The following is a 23,940-nucleotide window of genomic DNA, read 5'->3' as shown; positions in this document are numbered from 1 at the left end:
AAAGGGATAAAACGAATCTCTCTCGTGCACAGTTTCAATACTTTATTCATATAATTTCGTAGTTACGGCATTATTCCTATATATTTACAATGTCCCGGATTTCAGGAAATCTTTGTAATGCGTCAGTGCGCGCACTACGATACTCACATGTGTATATGCGTGTGTGTGTATCTGCATTCTCTCCTTTCCTCTTAACGTGAAAATGTATCGTCTTTGAAGCTGATGAAAACACTATTTCAATATTTAACTGATATGACAAACTCGTTTCTAAACTTCCTTCCACGTCGCGATCATGGATTTTCTTATAATAATACGAATGCATAAACCCTATCGCTTCTCCTACTGTAAAATCGCATAAATATAAAAAAATAGTCGTTTTACTCAGCTCCGAGCATCTTTTTGCGACTGTAAACTATATACCGGGCGAAATAATAACACGATAATCACGCGATTGCGAGGCCCAGCTTAAGGTATACACCGCTTAAGAATGCAAATGCTAACGAAACGAGACTCTCATCTGCTTGCCTTAACGTGTAAAAAATCTAAATGCACCACGTATGCTTATATATATCCCATATTTATCCCATTTTACCTATATTTCATATAATCTGAAACAGAAGGGCTGATTTCGATCTCGCGGACGGTGTTAACGCAACGGCACTTCTCGTGTTGTGCAAAGAAAAAACGAGCTGAGATTCGATCGATATTTTATATAGCTTCCGGAATATACCTTATACTTCGGATTTCCTTCATTGCTCGTAAATAGATAGCAACGGAGATTTCGAAAAAGCAAGAGCTCAAACTGATACAATTTCGATGAATTCAATTTCCAATATTGAAAATATCATTACCATTGTCTGATCCTTTTTTTTCTTCTTTACAACAACTCGCAGTGCCATTTTACATAACACTCGATCTGCTTGATCTGGCAAGTTCTCGCTGATCGGGATCAGTCTCTTGCGCACGCGTGTATACATCTCTATTATACATACATGTAACGTAGAAATTCGCAGCTAACAGACAACAAAAGTGTGTCTGTTCCTGTGGAACTTCGCGCAGGATTCACTTATACCTAACATGTCTCCTTCAGCTATTCTTCCTTTTCCATATCCGTCTCTCTTCATTTCGCTCACACGCGAAGATAGTTTACTATCTACCTATAGTGCGTTCGTATATGTACGACTGTACAATGTAAAATATAATTCCATCTAACTATAGCAATACTAGATACAGCTATATGAGTATGAGCGTTTATTTTTGTCGTTCTTTGCTCTTATTTCGGGTATTATTGAGATTCTTTGTTAAATAGCGTTGACATTTTGGTAACTTTATGCTTTGCTCATTGCATATCAACTATAAATAAATATGCATTTCTGTGTCAACCTCTCTACATTTACTTATTAAATGTTGCAGCAAAGTGTTTATAATTATATATGTGTAAACTGTTATTCTCGCTATTAATCTCATCTGCGTATTCTTCAAATTCATCTTGAAATATCTTCAAATTCATCTTAAATTATTCTTAAAATCAAAGATATTTATAATAAAAATACATTTTACATTTTTATATGAGAAGTATAATTCCCATAAATGTAAGAGAGTATTTCTTATACACAGTAATGAGAGAATATGTCTTTGAATTTTTTTATAATAACAATCGTACATTTTGCACCCAATTACTTGCTGTAATATTTAATACGAAGAGAGCTTTGAAATGCATATTTGTTTCGTTATATAAACTATAGCAAAGTTGCAATTACAAAACTCGTGATTAATTCTCATGTGATTCGAAGATTTCCATTTTTTTCACGATTTTATGTAATCGCAAAATTTTCAGCTCTTTTGTCGCAAACGGACAATTGGTAGCTTAGGTGAAGCATTTGCTAGAGCCGTCAATATTCGAGCAACTTAAATACTTAAATACTTATACAAACATATATCAATATTATAGATAACAGATACTACATATGTAATAAATAATAAGTTATTATATTAATAACAGTACTTAAATAGCAAACAATTTAACATTAATAATAAATATCTTGATTAAAACAATATCGATCTAATAATTATATAATATTCTGTAATTTTATAGCATAATATTTTTATATTTATTCACAATTTCTTCTTGATTAACGTATATGATATATTAATAAATTCATTATAAAAAGAATATTGCTATAAATAATTATTTTTAGTAATAAGTCATTACAATTTTTATTTATTAAACTTTTATATTTAATTTGTGTATTTAATCTCTGGATACGTGCAATTATTATTATATTGTTTATTTTTAAACTTAGAAATTCAGGGATTTGTTTATTTCTTTTTTAATTGAAAAGATATGCTCTATTTAATGTCTTTTCTGTTAGTTTCTGTGTAAATTTATAATATTCGAAATTCTAAATATGTACTTAGATGGAAGCTCTTCACTTCTCGTTCATAATTTTCAGCATTACAAATATATGGTTCTAGTAACACATGTAATTATTTTGTATTTTTTTAGTATTTTTTCTTCTTAAATGACTTCTACATTTCGATAATGAAGAAAGTAAACGGCGAAGATACCATATAAGAGAGAATATAAATAATATTAGAGTACAAAGTTTGTTAAGATTCGTCGAATAAATTCGACTGCTCCAGCGTTTATCCGCGACATACTTTTAAGTTTGATATAGTGTATAAGTTAGTTAGTAGAGTAACACACTGCTCACTAAATATATCTTTATAGAAGTTAATTTAGTTTAATATAAACGTTAGTAATCAGAATACATCGAAGGATATGCAGATAGAGAATCAAAGGGCAGTGATAACAATATGTTTAAATTTTTGTTGTAGCATCCTTTATTAAGGAAAGAGATCAGAAGAAGGAAAGATTTTGATGAGATGATGCCGTTTAGATGATGACGTTATAAAGATATTGTTATTCTTGTTACTGTTAGAAAAAAATTATCTAATCTAATAGATAATTTTCGTTTTACAGGAAACATCTCTCTCTCTCTCTCTCTCTCGGAGTCATTTAAAAGCCAGTTGATTATCGAAAACCATGCGAAAATAAAGAAATATTTTTATAAGAATATCGTTGTATCGATATATCGTTAAAACTGCCCACGCATGCAAAGTTCAGCCAAATATATAGAAAATCTATTAATTTACTTATTCATGATCTATGAATAATTTTGAGAGATGGGATAAGAGATGAACAATTGCAAATCTGGCAAAGAGAGAATTAAAATTTGTTGTGTTTTATTAAGCGTAAGAATGATCCGCGCAAAATGGATCGCAATAATTAAATGAAGCATTTTTTGCCTCAAAATCCGAGCTTTTGTGTGATGAAAGATTAAAGAAGCTTTATGCGATGCAGATTACACGATTGTACACGTAGCCCAATTTTCATTACCGAATTTATGTCTCGTTAAAGAGAATTTATTCATCTCGAATAAAGATACGAATTTGAAAATGGAATCCAATTTAATGAATTAAGGTATTCTCGATCTTGTCAAAATAAATCTGCGAATTAAGTTGAAAAACAAAAAGATTTCTATCGCTTAAAATATCACTCGGTAGAAGAATCAAATCTCTGAAAAAATCACAGTCAACAAATATCACATTAATAATCAATATCATGTTAATAATTAGTCAGTAATCAATTTTTCATGAAATCTCGATTAAACTTTGATCACGTCTATTGTCTTTCCTTAAGGATGAGGATACGTGCATCGACTCGCGATTTGTCAATAATCTCTGTGTGGAAAGAGAAGCAGAATGAATAAATATAGGAGAACAGAATGAGATAGAGAAACTATCGAATACTAACTATGATTTCAAGATCTCGTAAAACAACGTGATATAAAGAAGAACGATTCACTTGTAAGAAGAGCATTATAGAAATGAATCGTGATTTATAAAATATTTGAAAGCTTTTTATGTAATAATTGGACGTTTTTTCTTCGCTTTCGATTAATTGCCGAGAGAGGCTCTCAATGAGCGATGTGCAAAGTACTATTTCCATTCTTAATTATTATATTTAATAATTACATTTTCCATCACCCCATTATTCATGCATATTGATTTGTTTCATTATTTTGATCAAATATTATTCAAAATATCAGAGATATTTCAAGAGATGATATGATATACTTAATCCATCTCTATTATTTATATAAAAAAATACGTGTTGAAAAAATTTTTATTAGATTTTCAGATTAATAATTTAATTTAATAGTTTAAATGACTGTATTGATAATTTTTAGAAGATATTAGATATTTAGAAGATATTTAGTTATACAATAAGTTTTTTCTGAAACTTAATTCACTTTTGGAATTATCAATCAATGGAATTATCAATCTTGTATGCATATATCAAAAAGATTATATTTTTTGTAAAGAATTTGTTAAACTTTATTTACAAATTAAGATATTTAAAGATAAAAAATTATATAAAATATAAATCTTTATAAAATTGAGAAAGAACTATATTTAAATAATTATTTAATTATTATAATTTGCATTCTAGTAATATTTTTGTAAATGATAAATTTTATAGTAAATAATTTTTAGCAATAGTCTCTCACATATATCATTATTTTTGTATTTTCCTAGAAATGTTTCTTAGTAACAGAATATATTGTGAGAAAAATATTTAAAATGTATATTTCTTTTTTAAATATCCCGTGATAATTTACTCCCTGGTGTGCATTAAAATGATTATTTGCATACATTAAAATGATTATTTGCATACATATTCTCTCTCTTTTTTTTTTGTCCATTAAAGCGATATTATTCCCAATAATATTTTTTGCAATTAAAACGAAAAAGAATAAATGTAAAGAGCATAGTTAGTAAAAAAATCCCTAAATGCGAAAAATTGGTACAGAGCAAAATTAGCCGGATTCTTGATAAATTGCAAATAAATCTGCGGCGGAAATAATGATTCAAGAACTGAATGAATTGCTGCTCTTTAAATTAGCTTAAACATTAAATTCTGTTTTATTATTTATTGCTTCTTTTTCTGCGACAGATCTCTTTCTGTCGCATCTTTGCATCACGCGACTTGTTATTACTATTAATTGTGTTAATTATAACAATTAAATAGTGTCAGTTACATTGAAATAGTAATAATCTATCTTTTATTCTTTATTTTATGACAATTATCGTAATGATAATAGTTATGGAAAAGTGAAAATAAATATAAGTTACATTTTTAAAAGTTTGTCACACATTTTTTCAATTTAATTAATAGTCCTTTTTCTATTTTAACTGTATTTTGTATCAAATATATTAAGTTGCAAATGATTATCAAGAATTATTTCGAGCAAATAATTTAGTTTAGTTTAATCAAATAGTTAAAATTATTTTTTTTAAAGTTTTTCCCAAGTTTCGTTCACAATTCAATATTATTCGATCCTGCAAGCATATATTCTATAATAATAAATAAACGTTGTAAATTATCTTTTTTTCCTGCAAATTTACATGATATGTATTATTCGTATTAATATTTTGTCTTGCTAAATTTTAAATTATTTTTCCGTGAACTATAAGCATTATTTCTGTCAATTAAGTCAAAGATTAAAGATTAACTATGTATATATTGATATAACAATAAGTTATAATAATTGGACGAATTATATTTTTTTTAGTTTATCCCATTGCTCTCATAAATAATTTTGAAAATCATTACTAATATTAATCTTTTTTTATTATGTATCAATTATGTTAATGTAATCTAACATTGTGCGGGGGATGATGAATTGTCTTCGAGTTTTTAACATATTTCATTTAACTTTAGTTTTAATCAAATAGTTTTAAAAGATCTTTATTATCATCAATTACGTCAATGTTAATAGTAATACTAAGTTAACAACATACAGCTATATATACAGGATGTCCAAGATATTGTTATTTCATCTATAAATTCTTGTCAATCTGAAATTAATTTTTTTTCAGTAGAAATGATGTACTTTTTAATTTAATTTAATCTAACTTAATAATTATTTTTTGTAATATCAGGAGATTAAAATATAAAAGTTTGCGCAAAAAGCAAACTTTTATTTTACTAAATTATTAATCTTACTCAATTACTGAAAAATACAATGTTTAGAATTACATAAAACTTAATTGCATAAAAGATAGTATTTAATTAAATTTCCATTAGAAAAGATAGAGTTAGAATTTATCAAGGAATTTATAGATGAGAGAAAATACCTGATATCTAAAGCCATCCCATAAAAACAAGCGTATCACGAATTTCAATCAGAAGGAGACAATGCAACTTGGTAAAAACGACTCGGTGCATTTGTGAATCGTCGTGCAATTAATGCTCGACGTCATTATACGACGGTCAAACGTTATCTAAATCATACTGACAATACTGCATTCACACCCTGTATTTATGTATAAGCATATTCGCGTATGCTATAAATCATCTATTCGTTAAGTTTATCTTTTTTTTCTCTCAAATTACTTACAGATACTTTCCATATGTATAAGAGTTACTTAGGGTCACTTCAAGCAAATTTTGATTAATTTAATCAAATAATATCTACAGCATTTTAATATTATAATAGAATAGAATTAACAATATGTAAATTATTTGAAACATGAAAAACTAAATTAGATTAGAAATGACGAATGATAGTTAAAATTATATAGCCAAAAATTTTATTGTAGGCAATTCTGTTAGTTGAATTAATTACCGATTAAGTTAATTGAGATTTGATAGAAGTGACCTTTAAATATAACGTCGCGTAAACATTCGATTGTGCAATATGATTGAACGAGGAATATCAATCGTGTTTATTAGCAAATAACGTGCATGTACAATTGTTATTTGAATTACATTTAATATTAAAATTTTGAAAAATTAGCAAAAATAAAACTAATGAATGTAGAGTGCGAAAATTGCTAAATCTTTCTAAGTAGGTTCAGAAATATAATTAATATTATGAAGCAATAATTAAATAATCTTAAATAATAATCCCATATTTTTAGATTATTTTATTAATTCTTCGTAAATTAGTTACCATTTATTATTTATATTAAAGGATATATATTGAATAGACTTAAGCCATAGTTAAATAGTTTTAAAGATTATGTATTTATGAATTTAGATAAGAATAATGGTTTTTCTTCTGTCCTATTTAATCACGTCATTTTTTAAATTTTGTGACATGCCTGAACAATATGCTTTTCTTGCAGAATTTAGCTATTCTTTTTTAGCTATTCAAAAATTTCAAAAATTTGCTATTTATTTCTTATAAAACTAATAAAAATGTTTGATATAAGACGGAGAATCTTATTTATAAAAATCGTTTTTTGAAAGTATAATATATATTATCGCCATTTATTTATAATAGTTTTTCAAAAATTTTTAAAATTTTAAAATCCTATTTTTATAAGAATTAAAATGCCGAGATTATGGCATTATTATTTAATAAAATTATTTAATGAAATCAGAATGAATTCCTTGTTTGCAAATATGTATAATACTATATAAAGATAATATACGCGTATAGTTTGTGATAAATCTATACGTTTCAATATTCCTCATTAAATATATCTCACATTCGAATCGTTTGAATGGAACTCTTATGTGTTACGTGTCCTTCATTCAAAACAGATTTTGATAAAATCTATTTAATTTGTTAAACAATTTTCAGAGACGCATAACATAATTGGTAAATATATATATGTGTGTGTGTATGTGTATGTGTGTATGTCATATACATATATATATATTTTTTTTTGCTTTTCTATACAACAATGAATGTGTGAATAGGACAGAATAGGATCATTAGATCACGATATTTTCATCTCTAACGTTTCACTTTCAACATCTTGTTTTCACGAAGATCGCGTCGAGAATGGAATACATTTTAAGTTTCTATTATAATAAAAACATTACACATATGTGTATAAATAATATTTAGAAACTTATTAGTACCGAATTGACTAAAATTTATTCAGAAATATCACATTTTATAGTTTATTCGTTATAGTGTTTATCTCCTAATTTATTAATATTCATATTCATTTTTGTTAAGTAAAAGACAATTTTCTGTAGTAACAATTATATAATATTTCTATAAGAATCTTGTCCTTATATATTTCAAATCAAAATAAATAATACTTACATTTTTCGCATATGAATTAAATAAATTAAAAAATAAATTAAGAATATAAAATACATTATTTTCTCTAACAAAACATCAATTCTTTTAGCATTTTACACAATAGCTATAAAATCTTATAATAAATAAATAATATAAAATCTTATAATAATAAATAAATCTTATAAATAAATAATGGAAATGCACAATTTGTTTAATTTCTTGTTTGAAATATCACTTACTACTTATTTAAACAACCGTACAAATCACTCGAACAATAGCTTATCATTTAATTTTTAAAGAATAGATATAACATATGAAATCGCTTTAACTATAGAAATTAATATTATTTCTCGACGCTCTTAAGAATCATTTAATGCCGCATTCGTAACAAAAGATGTTGGAAGTAAAATCCACAAAACAATAATGTATAAATAACCTATTATCGGTGCAAGTTGCTTTCTAAGATCTGTTCATTAATCACTGTTAATATCACCTTCAATGTTCTTTTCTTTATTTAATTTCTACGTTTAATTCCACGATCTTCGCGTTTATTTCCTTCTCTTTGTTTCTCTTCGAAAAGTCGTTCTAGATAGAGGCAAGAACCATCTTACGTGGAACAGTGCCTTGTTCGCTCGCAGATACTGTTTTCTTGTCTGCTGCGTGCGCGCGAATCATCTTTCTGCCTTTAATTATAATACGAATCAAAGGATCGAGTAGCGCCGCAAATATTATTCGATTGTGGCTCAAAAAAAAATTCGTGACAAATGAAAACGAAGAAAAGATAGTTTTTTAGGATCCTTTACGATCGATACTCGATCCTTGCCATATGTCTAAATTTTATCCTGAGATTTTGTGTCGATGGAACAAGAGAAGCGGTGCTAGATCGCTGATCGATATTTCGCATTGGCTCTCTTCGCGAGAGTAAGCAGTTCGAGGAGCTCTTCCGAGTTTGATCTGCCTTAATTTGCATTAGAATTAAAGGGAGTTTTTTATAATCACGATCGATACTTCGTTATGCTTTTCTCGAGGAACGAATACGTCCTTTCGTCTGAGCATACGACCTATCGATTCCAATTTTAAAGCAAGTCTTTAAGAAATACATTTTATCCAAGGATATTTGATCTCAATCACCGATCGATCTCTCGTGCGCATTAGATTCTTCTCGGAATCGTCGCAGAAGAGTATAAAAGGATTTTAAAGCACGAAAGAGGATGTCTTTTCAAATATGCCCCTTCAGCTGTTTCGGGGATCGCGCGATTGTTTCATCGATCTCCTCAGATCTCACGAGGCGTCTTCATAAAAATTGTCTACCGCAATAAACACAGCTCGAGGAAGATTTGTAGAAGAACATTCGATCACTTGCCAAGTTGCGCGTGTACTGATCCTTGAGACAGATCCTTGAAATTCGGGATTCGCGAGATTTGCTTACTATTATAGCACACAGTTGTGAGGCAGGAAACAACTTTTCGATAATGTTCGATCAGCTCACGTTTTTCCTTTGCACACTCGCGATATCAGGACCGTTTTGGGGGAGGGATTACCCCTCTCAATCCACGATCTTTCCCAACGATAAAAGATGAAGGATGACGAAAGACGCGAGTATGTCTTCGGACCTCGATACGCAAAGCAATGTCTCCGCAGTGTCGACGATTCTTTACACGTACCACTCTTTAATGTCTATCAGTTCTCGTTTCTTGTTAGGTTTGCTACCGTTGGCGCCATTCTTGAGGGCACCATTGAAGGGCTGACCGGAACCAGCGGCGCCCAGCAAAGCCGCGTTCGGATCCTGACAGAACGTCTTAGTTTCGTCCACCTTGTAGCTCGTCTCTGGCCGGTTCTTGAACTTGAGGATTATCAATATGATGAGGACTATCGCTATCAGCGCGGCAGCTATGATGCCGATTATGAGTGCGGCATTTTCGGCCGCCTCAGAAGTGATTCGCTTATTGTTGTTTTTGGGCGGAGTGGGCATCGGCGGATACATTGGCGGAGGAGGTGGTGGCGGCGGTTCCGTCATCTCCGTCGTGGTTGACTGCGTTGTCACGGTTGTCGATCGATGCGTCACGACACTGCTGCAAAGTGTAACGACAATGATTTATTAAATTATTGTTTGTTTAATTCTTACGCATCTAATTAATCTTAGATAATCTAGAATGAATTGATGACGTGAAACTTTCGATAATGATTTTCCTGTCATTAGACATCAAACGAATGCATGGTCAGTTTGTGAGACATTTTTATTCCCGTAAATTAACGGATAATTTTTCGTGCGTTTTATGACATTTATCCAAATTAAATTTTTGATTAAATATTTTTCATTGTTCTTGTTAAGAGAGTAATACAATAATTTTAAATAGTAAAAATAATAAAGCAATTAATAAAGTATTTAAAAAATTTCACAAACTGTTTAAATATATATATATATATATATATATATATATATATATATATATATATATATATATATGTATATGTATATGATTCACACAATTTTTAAATTTGTATTATTTTCCTCTCTCTCTTTCTCTTTTTCTCTTCTCTTTTCTTTTTATTTTAAAATTTATCCTATCAATTGAGATTTGTTTTGTTTGAATCTATAATATAATAAATTTTTTAATGAGAGATTTTCTTTAATATATCGTAACAAAATATCTATACATAAAATAAATATTTTTGAAATTTTTTTTATATAAATATGTGTTAATAATTAATTAACAAAAAATAATCCAGATCGTACATGTTCCACGTGTCTTGATAGTTCCAAGCGGAAAATGCACAGTTCGGAGGTTTTGCGGTCACCAAATGTACATGTTATTCCTATGAGTACTAATCAATGGCAAATAATCAATAATTATAATAGAAATGACGTTGTGTAGGTTCAATTGCGGACGTTATCGCTGACAGACGCACGCACCTGCCATGGCTAGTCTCGAGGTCTGTAGTTGACACATTGTATTGGACGGAGACGGTGACGACGTCGCGGCTCAATGTTGTCGACGACGCCGAGGATGTTTGTGTGCTGGTATGGCTCGTCGAGTACTCGCGAGGCGTCGTGTACGTCACCGAGCTGATGTCTGCGAAAACAGAGGAAAAAATTGTGCGTCAGGGGGTCGTGTTGTACCTCGTTGTATCGTATCCGCGCAGAGGGGATGATCCAGGGAGAGATGAGGAGGGGGATGAAAAAGGTAGAAAAGCATGGAAGTAAAAGGGATGGACGGGATATGAAACGTGGAGGCGGCACAATATTTACGCGTGCGTAGGCCTGCAATATTCACGCGTGCGTAAGCAGGAACGTTGCGAAACGAATGGTGCCGAGGGCACCAGGAGCGTATATATTACATATTGAACGAAATACGTCCACGCACAATAACGCAACACGTTATCCACTCAAGCATCGTTGGATATAAATATTTTGCATTTTATTGTAGCAAGTTGAGATTTTAGAAAGATGTCCGCAGAGCTTTTAAAACGAAACCTCTGAGAAATATTGTCAGAATAGGAATTAATTAAATATCTCTAATCTTAACATATGGACACATATAATATGATTTTTTATTCATATATTTAACTTTGTATTTTCTAACAAAAAATGATTTAAAGTAAGACTGTTTTGTTAAGATTTTCCCTAATAACGTAAAGTCCATTAGATGCGTGCTGTATAAAAGGAAGAAAAGAAATTATGCATATTACGATAAACATTTTGTTGGCTTTAATTGATACACTTCTTATGAAAATTTTCTATTATTTCAGGCATCAATAAGAGAATATTTTAAATGTTTAAAAATATTCTTATATTTTTTTGTATAGGATTTCGCGCTTGCATATTGATTTCCAGCGATTCTCTTTTACATACATATTATGTACTAGACATACTCTTTTATAATCACGCATGAAAAAACTTAAATTGCGCAGATGTGAAAAGTGCAACGGAGAAAACTTTAGCTTGAATATCAAACTCGAAAAAAATATCTCAGAGTTTTAAATTCGTTTTTACACGACTTCATGCTCGGATAAAATTAAGGACAGTATTTCATTTCATGCTAAGACAGGGCAAGTATTGCCACTAGAAAGCATCTCCTGGTAGCAAAATAGTGCTATTTTCATGGTGGGCGACGATAGGTATATACGTCACAGAAAGTCGGGGTGAGAGAACGCCCACGTTGTAATTTCTCGCAACGAAAAAGATTCTTAAAGTTGATGGATAAGAACAGTAAAATCGATTGATGCTCTCACGAAAGTTAATTAATCTTGTTTTCGATTAAATTTTTTAATTTAGAAGCACCCTGTTGTCTTTTATATAACGATTGAGGAGGAAGAGATATGTATGTCAATATCATTTAAGAATGCATTATGATATATCAGATACAGTTATAGATTATATTGGATTTATATAAGAAATCTAATAATGTAAATTTGGATTAGGCTAAGAGTGTGATATTTTTAATATTATCTTTATATTTAAAAAAAGCATTATAAGAAGATTATTAAAATGTGTACATCAATAAAAAATTTTAAAAATGTTTATATATATTCTAAAAATCGTATGTAAAGAATATTTGTTTAATAATTTCCAAAATAATACAATAAGATATTAGCTCTTATACTCATAATTTTTAAAATATATATAAAAAAAGTTTTGTCCATCCTGAGATTTTTAATTTGATACTTGGTAAATCTTCTTATTATGTTAAATCTTTCACTTATGTCTACTTACATACTACACAAACTTATTTAATTTTTATATTATTATAATTATATGTACACTAGCTTATTTCTACAAACTGTCTTAATGCATATTTATTTAAAAAATAAAGATTATGTGTTTTATAAGAGTTTATCATACGAGACTTTCTATAACACATATTCTTCATTATTTAAAGACAGATTTATGAGACTATTTGAGAAAAATAAGCTCTTTATATGATATTATCATTTTTAGTTTTAAAGTTGCAGAATTTGAGACATTGCGTTTTTTGAATTTTGTAGTTTAAATTAAAGAAAAAGATGTTAGAAATATATCAAGCAGAACAATGGTCTGGAATACGGACCGGTGGCCGATGTAACAAAAATCTCTTCCGTTGTTCTGGAATCGCCTGATCCCTCCTCGCAGTCTTCCTCATCGTCACACGATATTTTCACTTGGATGTTCTCCTTGTGAAGCTTTGGCCTTAACGTTGTCGGCAATCGCGTGGGCGCGACATACACTGGCGTGATGATGTCATCTAGAAATAGAAGCGACGTAATTATCAAGACTGTGAACGTGAGGTCACAATAACGTATAATATAGCACGCCATTCAATTACGGTTCGATATAAAATTTCTTATCGTATAATATTCAATATCCATGCTTAAAAAGTTGATCATATTTTTCTTATTTAATTCTATCGAAATTTGTTTTTCATATTTCAATATAAATAATAATTATAATAAATATAAATAATAATTAAAGATAATTATTAAATAAATAATAATTAAAGATAATAATTATTATATAAATGATAATTAAAGATAACAATTATTTCTCGATTATTTTGAAAATAAAGGATTATGATGATGTGTGTAAATGTATGTTGATTAATATAAATTTTCTCGAGAAGTGTGAATTTAAACCCAATTGCACAGAAAGTTTTCGTGCGAAGCAATTGGATATTCGGTTATCATATCTCATTAAGATGACGATATTAATTTAGTTTTTAGTCAGTCGACGAAGATTTTGGAGCGGGGCTTCAGTTCGTTGCAAGAGGTTCGCTGGAAGGTGAAAGGAGGGGCGGGCAGGCTTATCTCCAGCTGACGATCCTAAATATGTAAATGAATCGAAGATACAACCGGGCGAGCATGAAGACGAAAAGGTGGCATGCCATGCGATATGTGCGTGCTTGAGTGTATATGTGTATGTGCGCGAACACACGCATGTGAAGAATCGATGTACAGTGATGTCCCCCTAAGAGAAATTCGGAGAACAAGACTTTACAATTTTATATTAATTTTAAGAAAATTATATATATGTTAAAAAATTGAAGAAATCTATATTAGAGAGAATGATTATTCTCTCTAATATAGATTTCTTCAATTTTTTAACATAATTTTCTAAATATAAAATTTTTTAAAATATGTAATTAAAACAATTTAGAAATTAATTTCTAAATTATAAATACGATATATTGAAAAAAAGTGCATATACAATTATTTTATTAAGTAAATATTTATATAATTAATATTTTCTTTTCTATTTTTTAGCATATCAATGTGATATATTTTTTATTATCATGTCTTTTTATTTGTTATACATATATGACTCTTGATGTTGCGCAAGATTTTAAATTGCTAATTATTATTAAACACATTTGTAGTTTATGTATAATAGTTTATATACTTTTATAATTTCAAAGACGTAGATATCGTTACATTTATATGTGATAATCCATCAATCAGATAAAAAAGTAAAAATAAATAAAATTTAGTCGAAAAAATAAACTGTAATTTGTAATTAATCAAATTTTATTGTATCAATAAATAAGAAAAAAAATGTGTGGTAAGTGTCGCCAAATGACGACAGTGCCTTACCAGTACATATGTGTCCGTCCTTGTCTAGGGGAGTGCTAAACATCTCTCCTTTCATACAACACGGTATATGATCGATATCTTCTCTCTTATATACGAAGCGAATGGTTCATGAGCGCTCTCGAGAAAGCTGTTTTTCGTGAATAATTTCTAAACTAATAATTTTATCGCAAAACTATAAAGGAAAATTTTGTTGTTAATATTATAATGCATCTTTTTATAAAAATTATCTATATACATGTAGATCCGACATATGATATATATATATATATATATATATATATATATATATATATATATATATATATATATATGAGACATATACTATTATACATATAATTAAAACTATATTATTTTTATTTCAATTTTTAAATGTAATCTTTATATTTAATTAAGATTTTTGGTTTAACTTTTTATCGCTTTTTATTCTAATTAATTGGCCGATTTCTCCATACATTGAAATATTTATGTATAATTAATAGTAATATTAAATACGTTTTTTATGTTAGAGATATATTAAAGATTAAGATTAAAATATCATATATAGTTTTGAGAAAAGTTTTTGTGTTTAATGTGCGACAAAAACTTGCAAGATAATATATTTATATTATAAATAATATTATTCCATATATTATACATACACACATATGTAGAAAAATTTATCAATAGCTAATAATGAACAAATAAAATGAATAAATAAATTTGTCAAAATAATAGGTCTAAAATATTTTTGAAGTCTAATAATGAAACTATTATTTATTAAAAAAGATAAACTGAATTGTTAATTTTTATATCATAATTATTATCATAAAATGTGATTATATAGAAAGAACGAAAAAAATCATTGAGTTAAAGCAACATAACTGATGGAAATAGAAAAGATATACATATGTATGTCAATGTTAAAAAAAGATTAAAAATTGAAAGTAAGAAAAAATCTCGGAAAAATAAAAAAAATGAAATAAAAATTAAAATTTAAAAAATGTATGTATGTATATCTATAATCGAAGAGATTGATACTGATATCTTTTCATATCTGACAATGAGAAGAAAAATCTTTATGGTGCTCATACTTATAAATCATTGACAAAAGACTTTCTCACACATGAAGTCTGTACATACAATGTTATATCCGTGAAAATATGCGAAACATTATAATTCGTTGAGATAGTGATTACAAGACAAGTGCACGTGGATAAAAAATTTCCTCGTAAGAAGACACGTGCAAAACGGATTTATTACTTACGCTCTCGGAAATGTTACTTACACTTACCGGAACCAGACTCGTAGATTGGAGTGCATTCCTCGTCCTCGTCATCGCCAGCGCAACCGCTTCCGGCGCCGGAGAATATAAGATCATCTACGACGCCGGGAAAACCGGATGCGGGCGTCTATACATATATCAAATTATAATGCCATTGAACTTACTAAGGAAATTACTGGGAAGTGAGATTATTAAGAGATTTATTACCTGTTGCATTCTTTGTAAAGGTGCGGCGCGATCGAGGAGACTTCCGGCTGGTAAGAGTTGCACGTCTCCTCTAGTTGTAACTTTACCATCTTTGGCTGCGGCCAGCTCTAAGATCTTCGCACCATTAACGACCAAGCCGGCTATTACTCCTAAGAATGGCCTCTCCACTCTACCCTTGCTGCGATTCCATCGACCGCCTACTTGAATAGTAGATTGACTGTTGAACACTGTCAGTTGATGACCTGTGAAAATACATAAATTAAAAAATAGATTTTAAATTTATTTTCATCAAACATCTTCATCCTATATTATTATTTAATTATTGCTAATTTTTTTAATAAAGTTGAAAATTACATATGTTATGTATATATTTATGTATTTATGTATATTTTATATATGTATATAAAAATTTTCTTTTTTTCTTCCTTTGTTCTTTCTCTTTCTTCTCTTATAACTTGAGAAAAAAAGTTTGGACAAAAATATATATTTAATTGATTAAATGAATAAGGTTGATTAAATAAAAAATATTTTAATTCCTGCTATTAAATTTGCTGTTAAGTCAATAAAGATGGTATTTTTAAAGTAGATTCTTGTATTTACGTTTTGATTTACATCTCTATTTCAAACACATTTAATTTATAATTCAGATGCTCGAAACATTTCGTGAAAAAGATTCATGTAACGAATGTATTTAAAATATTTTTATACTCTACGTGTTTTATATGCATACGTAATTAAAATATTAATATCATTTAATGGACTTTCTTTTAAAGAAATAATTTTTCCCTTTTCTCTCTTTCAGTTATAATTATAAAATGTACACTATGATAAATTTATTCCAATATATAAAAGATATTTTACAATGGCCAAAAATTGATAATTGAAAAATTATTATTATTCTTATACTCTTTGTGATGTGTGTGTATGATGCAGTTAACTGTTTACTTGGCTACGATCTGAAAATAGGCAACAATAGCCAACTCGATTAAATATAATGCCTCTATTTAATCGAAGCTATAAGAGAGACATAAAATAATTATTATTTTTGGAATTATTTATAAGGCCAACTCCGACGTCACTGCAATGTCAGAGCGACCCGTGGCAGGGCTAGAGCAAGCTCCAGTCCCCCGCCTGGTTTCAAAAATCGCATTAATATTCTGAATCCCCTGTGGGGATTGTATCAGATATTAAGCTGATAAGAACAGATACTACACATTTGATCTTAGCTCAGAGAGCCGAGAAGCGATGCCATTCCATTCTTCTGTACGCCTTATATACAGTTTGGGACGAAACTTGAATGCGAGAAAGATACACCACGTTGTGGTGGATGAAGCAACTACCGAAAAAGCGGTCGATTCGAATGTCTTACGCGTATGGTGCGTGTCGATTATGGGCTTCCCACTCATACCTGAGAGCACGTGGCTCTATATTCATATACGTACACGCGGTGCGATTTCGTATTTTTCGATATATAGACTGTAATCCAGTTTCTTTCGCTCTCTGATGATGTACATACAGTTTACATGCGCTTAACACTTAACACTCGCGCTGGTCAGGCATAGTCAGTTCACCAGCGTGGCATAAAAATGCAGTTGGTACTCTCGACGGCATCTGCGTCGAGTCTCTTTCTTGTAAGAGACGAGATGGAGCGATGATATGCAGATATGCCGTCACGTGCATATGACACTGCACTGCATCCCGAATTAGCTTGCCCGGTCAAATCGCCCGAGTTCTTTCTCGTATCGAGATAAGATCATTTACGCTGCATTCCGATCTGAAGAAGTCCAATAAACTGTATCACTTTACTAGGAGAGCATAAGCATGTTGGGTGTGGTCCCGTACATGCCGGATGCATCAGTCGAATGAGAGCCGAATCTAAGCGTGGAACCACAATCCTCGTGATCTTGTTGAGAATCAAAATTAGCAATCGTAAAATTAAATTTGAATAATAATATCGCCATTTCCTATGCCATTTATTCTATATTAATATGTCAGCAAAATTCTATTTTAAGATTTCGTTTAAAAAGTTTTTTTTTTGTAAAAAAGAGACATACAGTTTTAATATTTGTGTAAAGAAATGTTATGTATATAACATTGTTGTGTCTATGAAGAATAAAACTTGATTTAAATAATATATATAATAAAGCACATTTTTTCTCGGAAATTAACTAGGATATTATTCAATATTATTTAATATATTTCAATTTGATACGTATTCTAAGTTCGAGAATACAAATCGGAAGTATAATTAGCTCTTTCGTGACATAATCTAAATTGATAAGTAAACTGACAGGAAAGTATGATGCACTGGGAGGTACCAAATCCGAAAGTGAGTTGAGCTGTCATGCTTAATGATTAGACAGTAGTATTAGAATTAGCACATTCGGCTAAAGTGAATCAAAAGACGAAAATAAATATCGAGTTGCTAATCTTTACATTATTTATTTTGTAAGTATAAAGATTCTCATAACTATTTTAAATTTTCTGAATTTGTTTTAATTCAAATGAATTAAATTTGTTATGTATAATTAATTGCAATTTATAATTATCAATTTGTATTATAAATATTTAAATGTTATAAAATCGTTTAGCAATATTAATAAACGGTTTAAATAATCAAACAAATATGTAAAATAAGATTATGGTATAGTGAAAATGAATCTGTAGAAAGACATGAAATAAATATATCCCAATCAAAATTATAGATGAAAAGAAGATGAAAAAAGATGACATTTTATTTATAAATATTATAATTTAAATTTTCAGCTCGTAGCCAACAGAATCAAAGATGGAATCAATCCTTTTGAATTTTTATTCGAAAAGACCGAATTTCAAACGAGTCTCACGGATGCGCGTTGGGAACCGTCTGGTTTCACATCGGTTTTATGGTGAGAACGGAGAATGCTGGGTATGGGAAACATCGATGATTCCCAGGCGATGGTAGCAATGTTTCTCTCGCACATACGACGTGAACGGCGAATGTAAACGCGTCGCACGTGTATGTATATTTTAGAAGACCGGCTTGTCCGGTTGTAGCATGAGACAAATGTGTAATGCGGAAACTGCAAGTTCGTATCAATCGTCGCCGATCGTTTGCGTTATACCATCTTGTAGATTTGGAAAAATATTACAGAAAAAATAATAATAATATAAGCATTAGCTTAAAAATAATAATAATATAAGCAATTTTATTATGCTCCCAAATATTCTCGATAAAATGCTGGAGTAAGTGATATGCAATTAAGATAAAAATTTTATGTTACTTACTCTAAATGTTTTAAATATAGATTGTATTAAATATAGAATTGCGTAGCAAACATGTAAAAATAATAAAGACCAAATTGCGAATTAAATTTGTGCAGTTTATAAATTTTGTCGTTGATGAAATGCATCAATCAGATGGAAAATTTGTCTCGTCTCGATTGTCTTTGATTAGTAGTTGCACGTTATCACTGCATCAAAATTAATTACTACCGAGTCATTAATCACATCTTCATTTATGTACCGGTTGACGATGAATAATGAGCCAGGAAATTTTCGTATACATTCGCGCGTTAAACTAACAAGACTCGGTTAATTACTAATTTTAAGCTCTCTTCCAAGATTAGAAAACTTTTTTACTTTCATATACAAAAAAAATTCGAGTCTCAATTTTCAACTTTTTATAACGGAAAAGATTATAATAAATTAATTTAATAATAAATTAAATAATAAATTAATTTTTATTATAAATTAAATAATAAATTATGGTAAAAAAGCTCATGATATGTATGACTGTTAGATATATCTTGTCAGATACATTCATATACACACGCTTTAATTTCTTATAATTTCTAGAATCTATTATTTTGGCGAAATAAAAAAAAAATTGCAAATACTTTTATCATTTAATTTTGTTCGAATTTTTCTTTATAGATTTTTCATATGAGAATTTCCGAATTTTACACATATATATACATGTGTATATGAGGATGTTTCCTCATCTGATGCTTCGATCTTCGGTTAACAAGAGCAATAAAGCGCGAAGACGCCGCGGGAATCGGCCGGTCATCGAGAATCCTGTCTGGTAGGTTTAAAACGACCTTCAGACTCCAAGGCTGTTCCTAGTGCACGAGCGTAGCTTAGACCAACTGCCATCTCACGATGTTCGCCTGGTTCTTCTAAACACGTAACTTAGAATGATGCTAACCTGTCTGTGACGATACAAGCCTATCGCGCTCATCGTCAAATATATTATTAGAGTGTTATTATTGGCATGTATAACAGTTTGCCGAGTTCAAAAAAGCGACGAAGGCATAACTTTTTGCACTCATATTTTATCTTTATGCATTACAGACTGTTAGCAATTAAAATTTGATAAAAAAAAGAAATTTAATTAGCACGTTTTGAACTGAAAGAAAATCGTCTTTTAGTGAGGATAAATAAATAGAACGTATATGCATAGAATATGTAGAATAATAATATATAAAAGAGCATCTTTAGCAAATAATGTTTCAAGATCAATTATTTGCTAAATCGGACATTAATTAATTAATTAATTAATTAAAACTTTATTTGATTATATCAATCTCTAATTTTAAAGGAAATTTTGTTTAATGCGTCGAACAAAATTAATCTGTGTTAAAAGCATATTTCGATCATTTTCTAGATTTATCAATAAAAAAATAAAGTTTTTTGTGGTATGTTCATATATTAGGTCATTTCATAAGTCGCAGCATAAGTGTGGCCCATAAAATCGATGTCAGGTTTAAGGCGGGATCCAAAAAACGTTTTTTAGAATCAAAGAATCCCGAAATCGTGGGAAAAGAGTCTCATAGTGCGGTTTCGGTATAACGCTCGTACTGTCGGCTTTCCCATGACGCCGATACAAAAAATAATAAGATTTCGGAGGCGCGACGCAACGGCAAGATTCGAGCGTGAGAAGATGTTGAACTTGGGGCTGAAATCGTCGTTTCGTGTAATAGGCATGTATCAACATGTAGGAGCGATTCTCACGTCATGTCCTTTAAAAGGTTCTTTAAATCTTTAGCTGCAATTAAATAGAATTCGTTATCATTAATGATAATTCCACGTGAGAGTAACAAATCGCAGATATAGAGTAAAATTTTTTCACGCGAGGCTTCGTTCTTAAGATGATCTTTGAAGCGAAAACTGATTTTCCTTTATCACATTTTGAATTAAATAATTTTCAAATATTTTACCATATAAATTATTCAAAATCTCAATAGTAATTATCAAAGTACAATCCTTCTATCATTGATAACGCGCGAATTGCTTTATAGAAATGATAGCGAGAATTAAATCCTGGAGAGAAAATTCGCCAGTTAAGTCGGCTTACCAAGATATTTTAATCTCATAATTCTAATTTTGTTAGTGATTTTTACTGCAGGATGTATCAAAAGATATAAAGATTCCAAAAGATTATGAAATCTATCGTGACTTATGTAGATCGTTTAAAATAGACGTGACAGTTCGAGAATACACTTGTACCCTTCGCACACAGCGGTGATCTCAAGAGAATGACGTCGCGCGCGCTTCTCGCATTTTCTCACGAATTCCAGACGCAGGCTGATTCCCACAGGCTGATCACAGCAACGTGGGACAAACCGTCCCTGAGGCCAGCCAAGCGATCTGGTTCGGTAGTAGGCTTGTAGACGAGCGAAAGAGTTTCGCGGCGATTCGCAGCTTGCATGTTATTCTTATATATCGAGTAAATTGGAGCTCATTGGTACTTCAGGATAAGATTAAAGAAATTGATATAACTCATCTGCAACAATGCATCTATTTTTTTACACGCCGAGACAAGGATATTTCCCGTTATTTTTCATAGGATAGGATTCGGCGACGATACAATCGATTTCGTCGAGCTGTACAATTAGAAGTGAGAGAGGAATGGATCATGATAAGGGTCAAGTTTTACGACGGGGCATTCAATTCGAAAGGTCGGCGATCTTCGACATCGAGGGTTAAACGGCTTAAAATGACCAGTACTCGGATGGAGAGAAGATGAAAAAGAAAGACAGTGGGAGCAAGATAAAGCAACATCCTGGGACAAGGTTGCTTCTTCTTAAGCCAATTAAATTGTTCCCACGGGATCGCACCGTGGGAGAGTCTCTCCAGGAACGCAAGAATACGAGACTCGGGACTGCCAGGACTTCATCCGCTCTCAGGAAGTCTTCCTGGATCTAAATACTTATTTACTTGAGATTTGCATTATTTTTCTTATTTTATTAGGTATTAATTAATTATTTCCAATTAATTAATTTGACATACATCCTTTTGAATTATTATTGAATAAATTATTAAATTAATATATATCTTATCTTTTAAAGTAATAAAAAAATGCAATAAAATAATAAAAAAAAATTAAACTCATATTAGTACACGTAGTTTTATACATATTAAGGGAGTTTATAATTAAAGAATTTCTTCTCTCGAATATTTCTCTCTCTCGAAAGATATATTATTTTATTAATTTTCATCATATATGTCTTTTTCAATATGTGACTTTTCAAATGCATATTCTCCAAGAAAAAAACCATGTAATTATATATAATATATTTTTTATATTTTTTAAAATTCTGCAATTTCTGTATCCAAGAAACAAATACGCCTGTGTGCATTCTCGGTGCGTTTTATTACACGAGGAAATTCTCAGTGGCCATTTAAAAATAATCTATTGGATCGTGCGACTCGATCGACCGAACAAAATCATTTACTATTCTTACCGCGACCTCTCCCTCTCCCTCTCTCTCTTTCTCCGCTAGTCTCTCTCTTCCTTTCTACCTCGTTCTCTTTTTTTTACATGGCTATACTGAGGCACACATGAAAGAAGGGAAGGAGTCGCCCGCGTGAGAACTTGAAGAGGGCTCGTGGGAAAACCACGAAGGAACGTGGCGCTTCTACTACCAGGGCATCATGAGAGTCCAACAAGTACCATGAGTACTCTTGATGCTTTTTATATCACTCACCCCCTTACTTACGGTCTGTAATCGAACAGGTGAAATTAAATTAATGCACAGTGGGAAATATGTTCCATTTACAAAATATCAGAATCTTTCGATCAATTTAATATTTTAATTTTACTTGCACGCGCGTATGAACATAAATGTAACATTTTATTATGTATATTAATTAATATTTATAATTATTATTTATCTGTATATTAGATTAATATCATGAGATATGTATAAAATTATCACATATAAGATATAACGTGAGAAAATATGATTTTACTATTCTATAAGCTGATAAGTTAGGTTTTAACATTAATTAAAAGTAATTTATAAAATTACTAATTTATATTATATTTTTAATTCAAATATTCCCTTAACTTAGAGGTTTATAAAATTGATATTTAAAATTGATGTTTTTTAAATATTTAATAGATTCTAATGTAATTATAAGATGTAAAAACTATTTATATGTTTGTCGTGAACTCGGGCAAAAAGATCTTTTTATTTTATGATAGAGAACCATCAATAAAAAAAGTAAAATATAAATTCTCAATATCACTAATTTAATAAGCAGTTAATTATTTTCATTTTTTAAAGTATTCTCTTAGAATTAATTAACTAGAATTAATTAAATATAAGATTGGAATAAAACAATGTCTTACTTTTAATATACGTTTTCGATGATAGTATATAAAGATGAAATAAATATTAAAATTTTACCGATGTATCAATATTTTATAAAATAATCACTAATATATTTTAATATATTCGAAGTATATGAATATTAATACATAATCAAAAAAATATTTTTAAATAAATTCTTTTTCTACTGTCTTTTTTA

General features: G+C 29.9%; 1 protein-coding gene and 2 non-coding genes across 6 annotated transcripts in view; all 3 read right to left on the bottom strand.

The window, feature by feature from the left end:
• Positions 1-27: 27 nt before the first annotated feature.
• Nrx-1 (neurexin 1) overlaps positions 28-23,940 on the bottom strand; it is a 222,501-nt gene continuing 198,588 nt past the window's right edge. For 3 of the 4 annotated variants that reach the window (XM_083109202.1, XM_083109204.1, XM_083109206.1), the window contains 5 exons: positions 16,144-16,385; positions 15,940-16,063; positions 13,160-13,333; positions 11,026-11,185; positions 28-10,183 (listed from right to left, as the gene is read on the bottom strand). In XM_083109202.1, the coding sequence (XP_082965328.1) occupies positions 9,766-10,183; positions 11,026-11,185; positions 13,160-13,333; positions 15,940-16,063; positions 16,144-16,385 (1,118 nt within the window). In that variant the 3' untranslated portion in view covers positions 28-9,765. The remainder of the gene's footprint in view (positions 10,184-11,025; positions 11,186-13,159; positions 13,334-15,939; positions 16,064-16,143; positions 16,386-23,940) is intronic. The other variant, XM_083109205.1, reaches the window with a different exon arrangement.
• LOC145977572 (U6atac minor spliceosomal RNA) lies at positions 14,632-14,737 on the bottom strand. The gene has a single exon (XR_014440568.1). It is a non-coding gene; the product is annotated as a U6atac minor spliceosomal RNA (small nuclear RNA).
• LOC145977576 (U2 spliceosomal RNA) lies at positions 17,197-17,390 on the bottom strand. Its single transcript, XR_014440572.1, has one exon. It is a non-coding gene; the product is annotated as a U2 spliceosomal RNA (small nuclear RNA).

Source organism: Camponotus vicinus, unplaced genomic scaffold (genome assembly GCF_025532165.1).
Source record: "Camponotus vicinus isolate PSW18456_S1 unplaced genomic scaffold, iyCamVici1.0 SCAF_9, whole genome shotgun sequence".
Classification (NCBI taxonomy): domain Eukaryota; kingdom Metazoa; phylum Arthropoda; class Insecta; order Hymenoptera; family Formicidae; genus Camponotus; species Camponotus vicinus.
The sequence above is the reverse complement of the archived record's forward strand: the minus strand, read 5'-3'. Positions and strand labels throughout refer to the sequence as shown.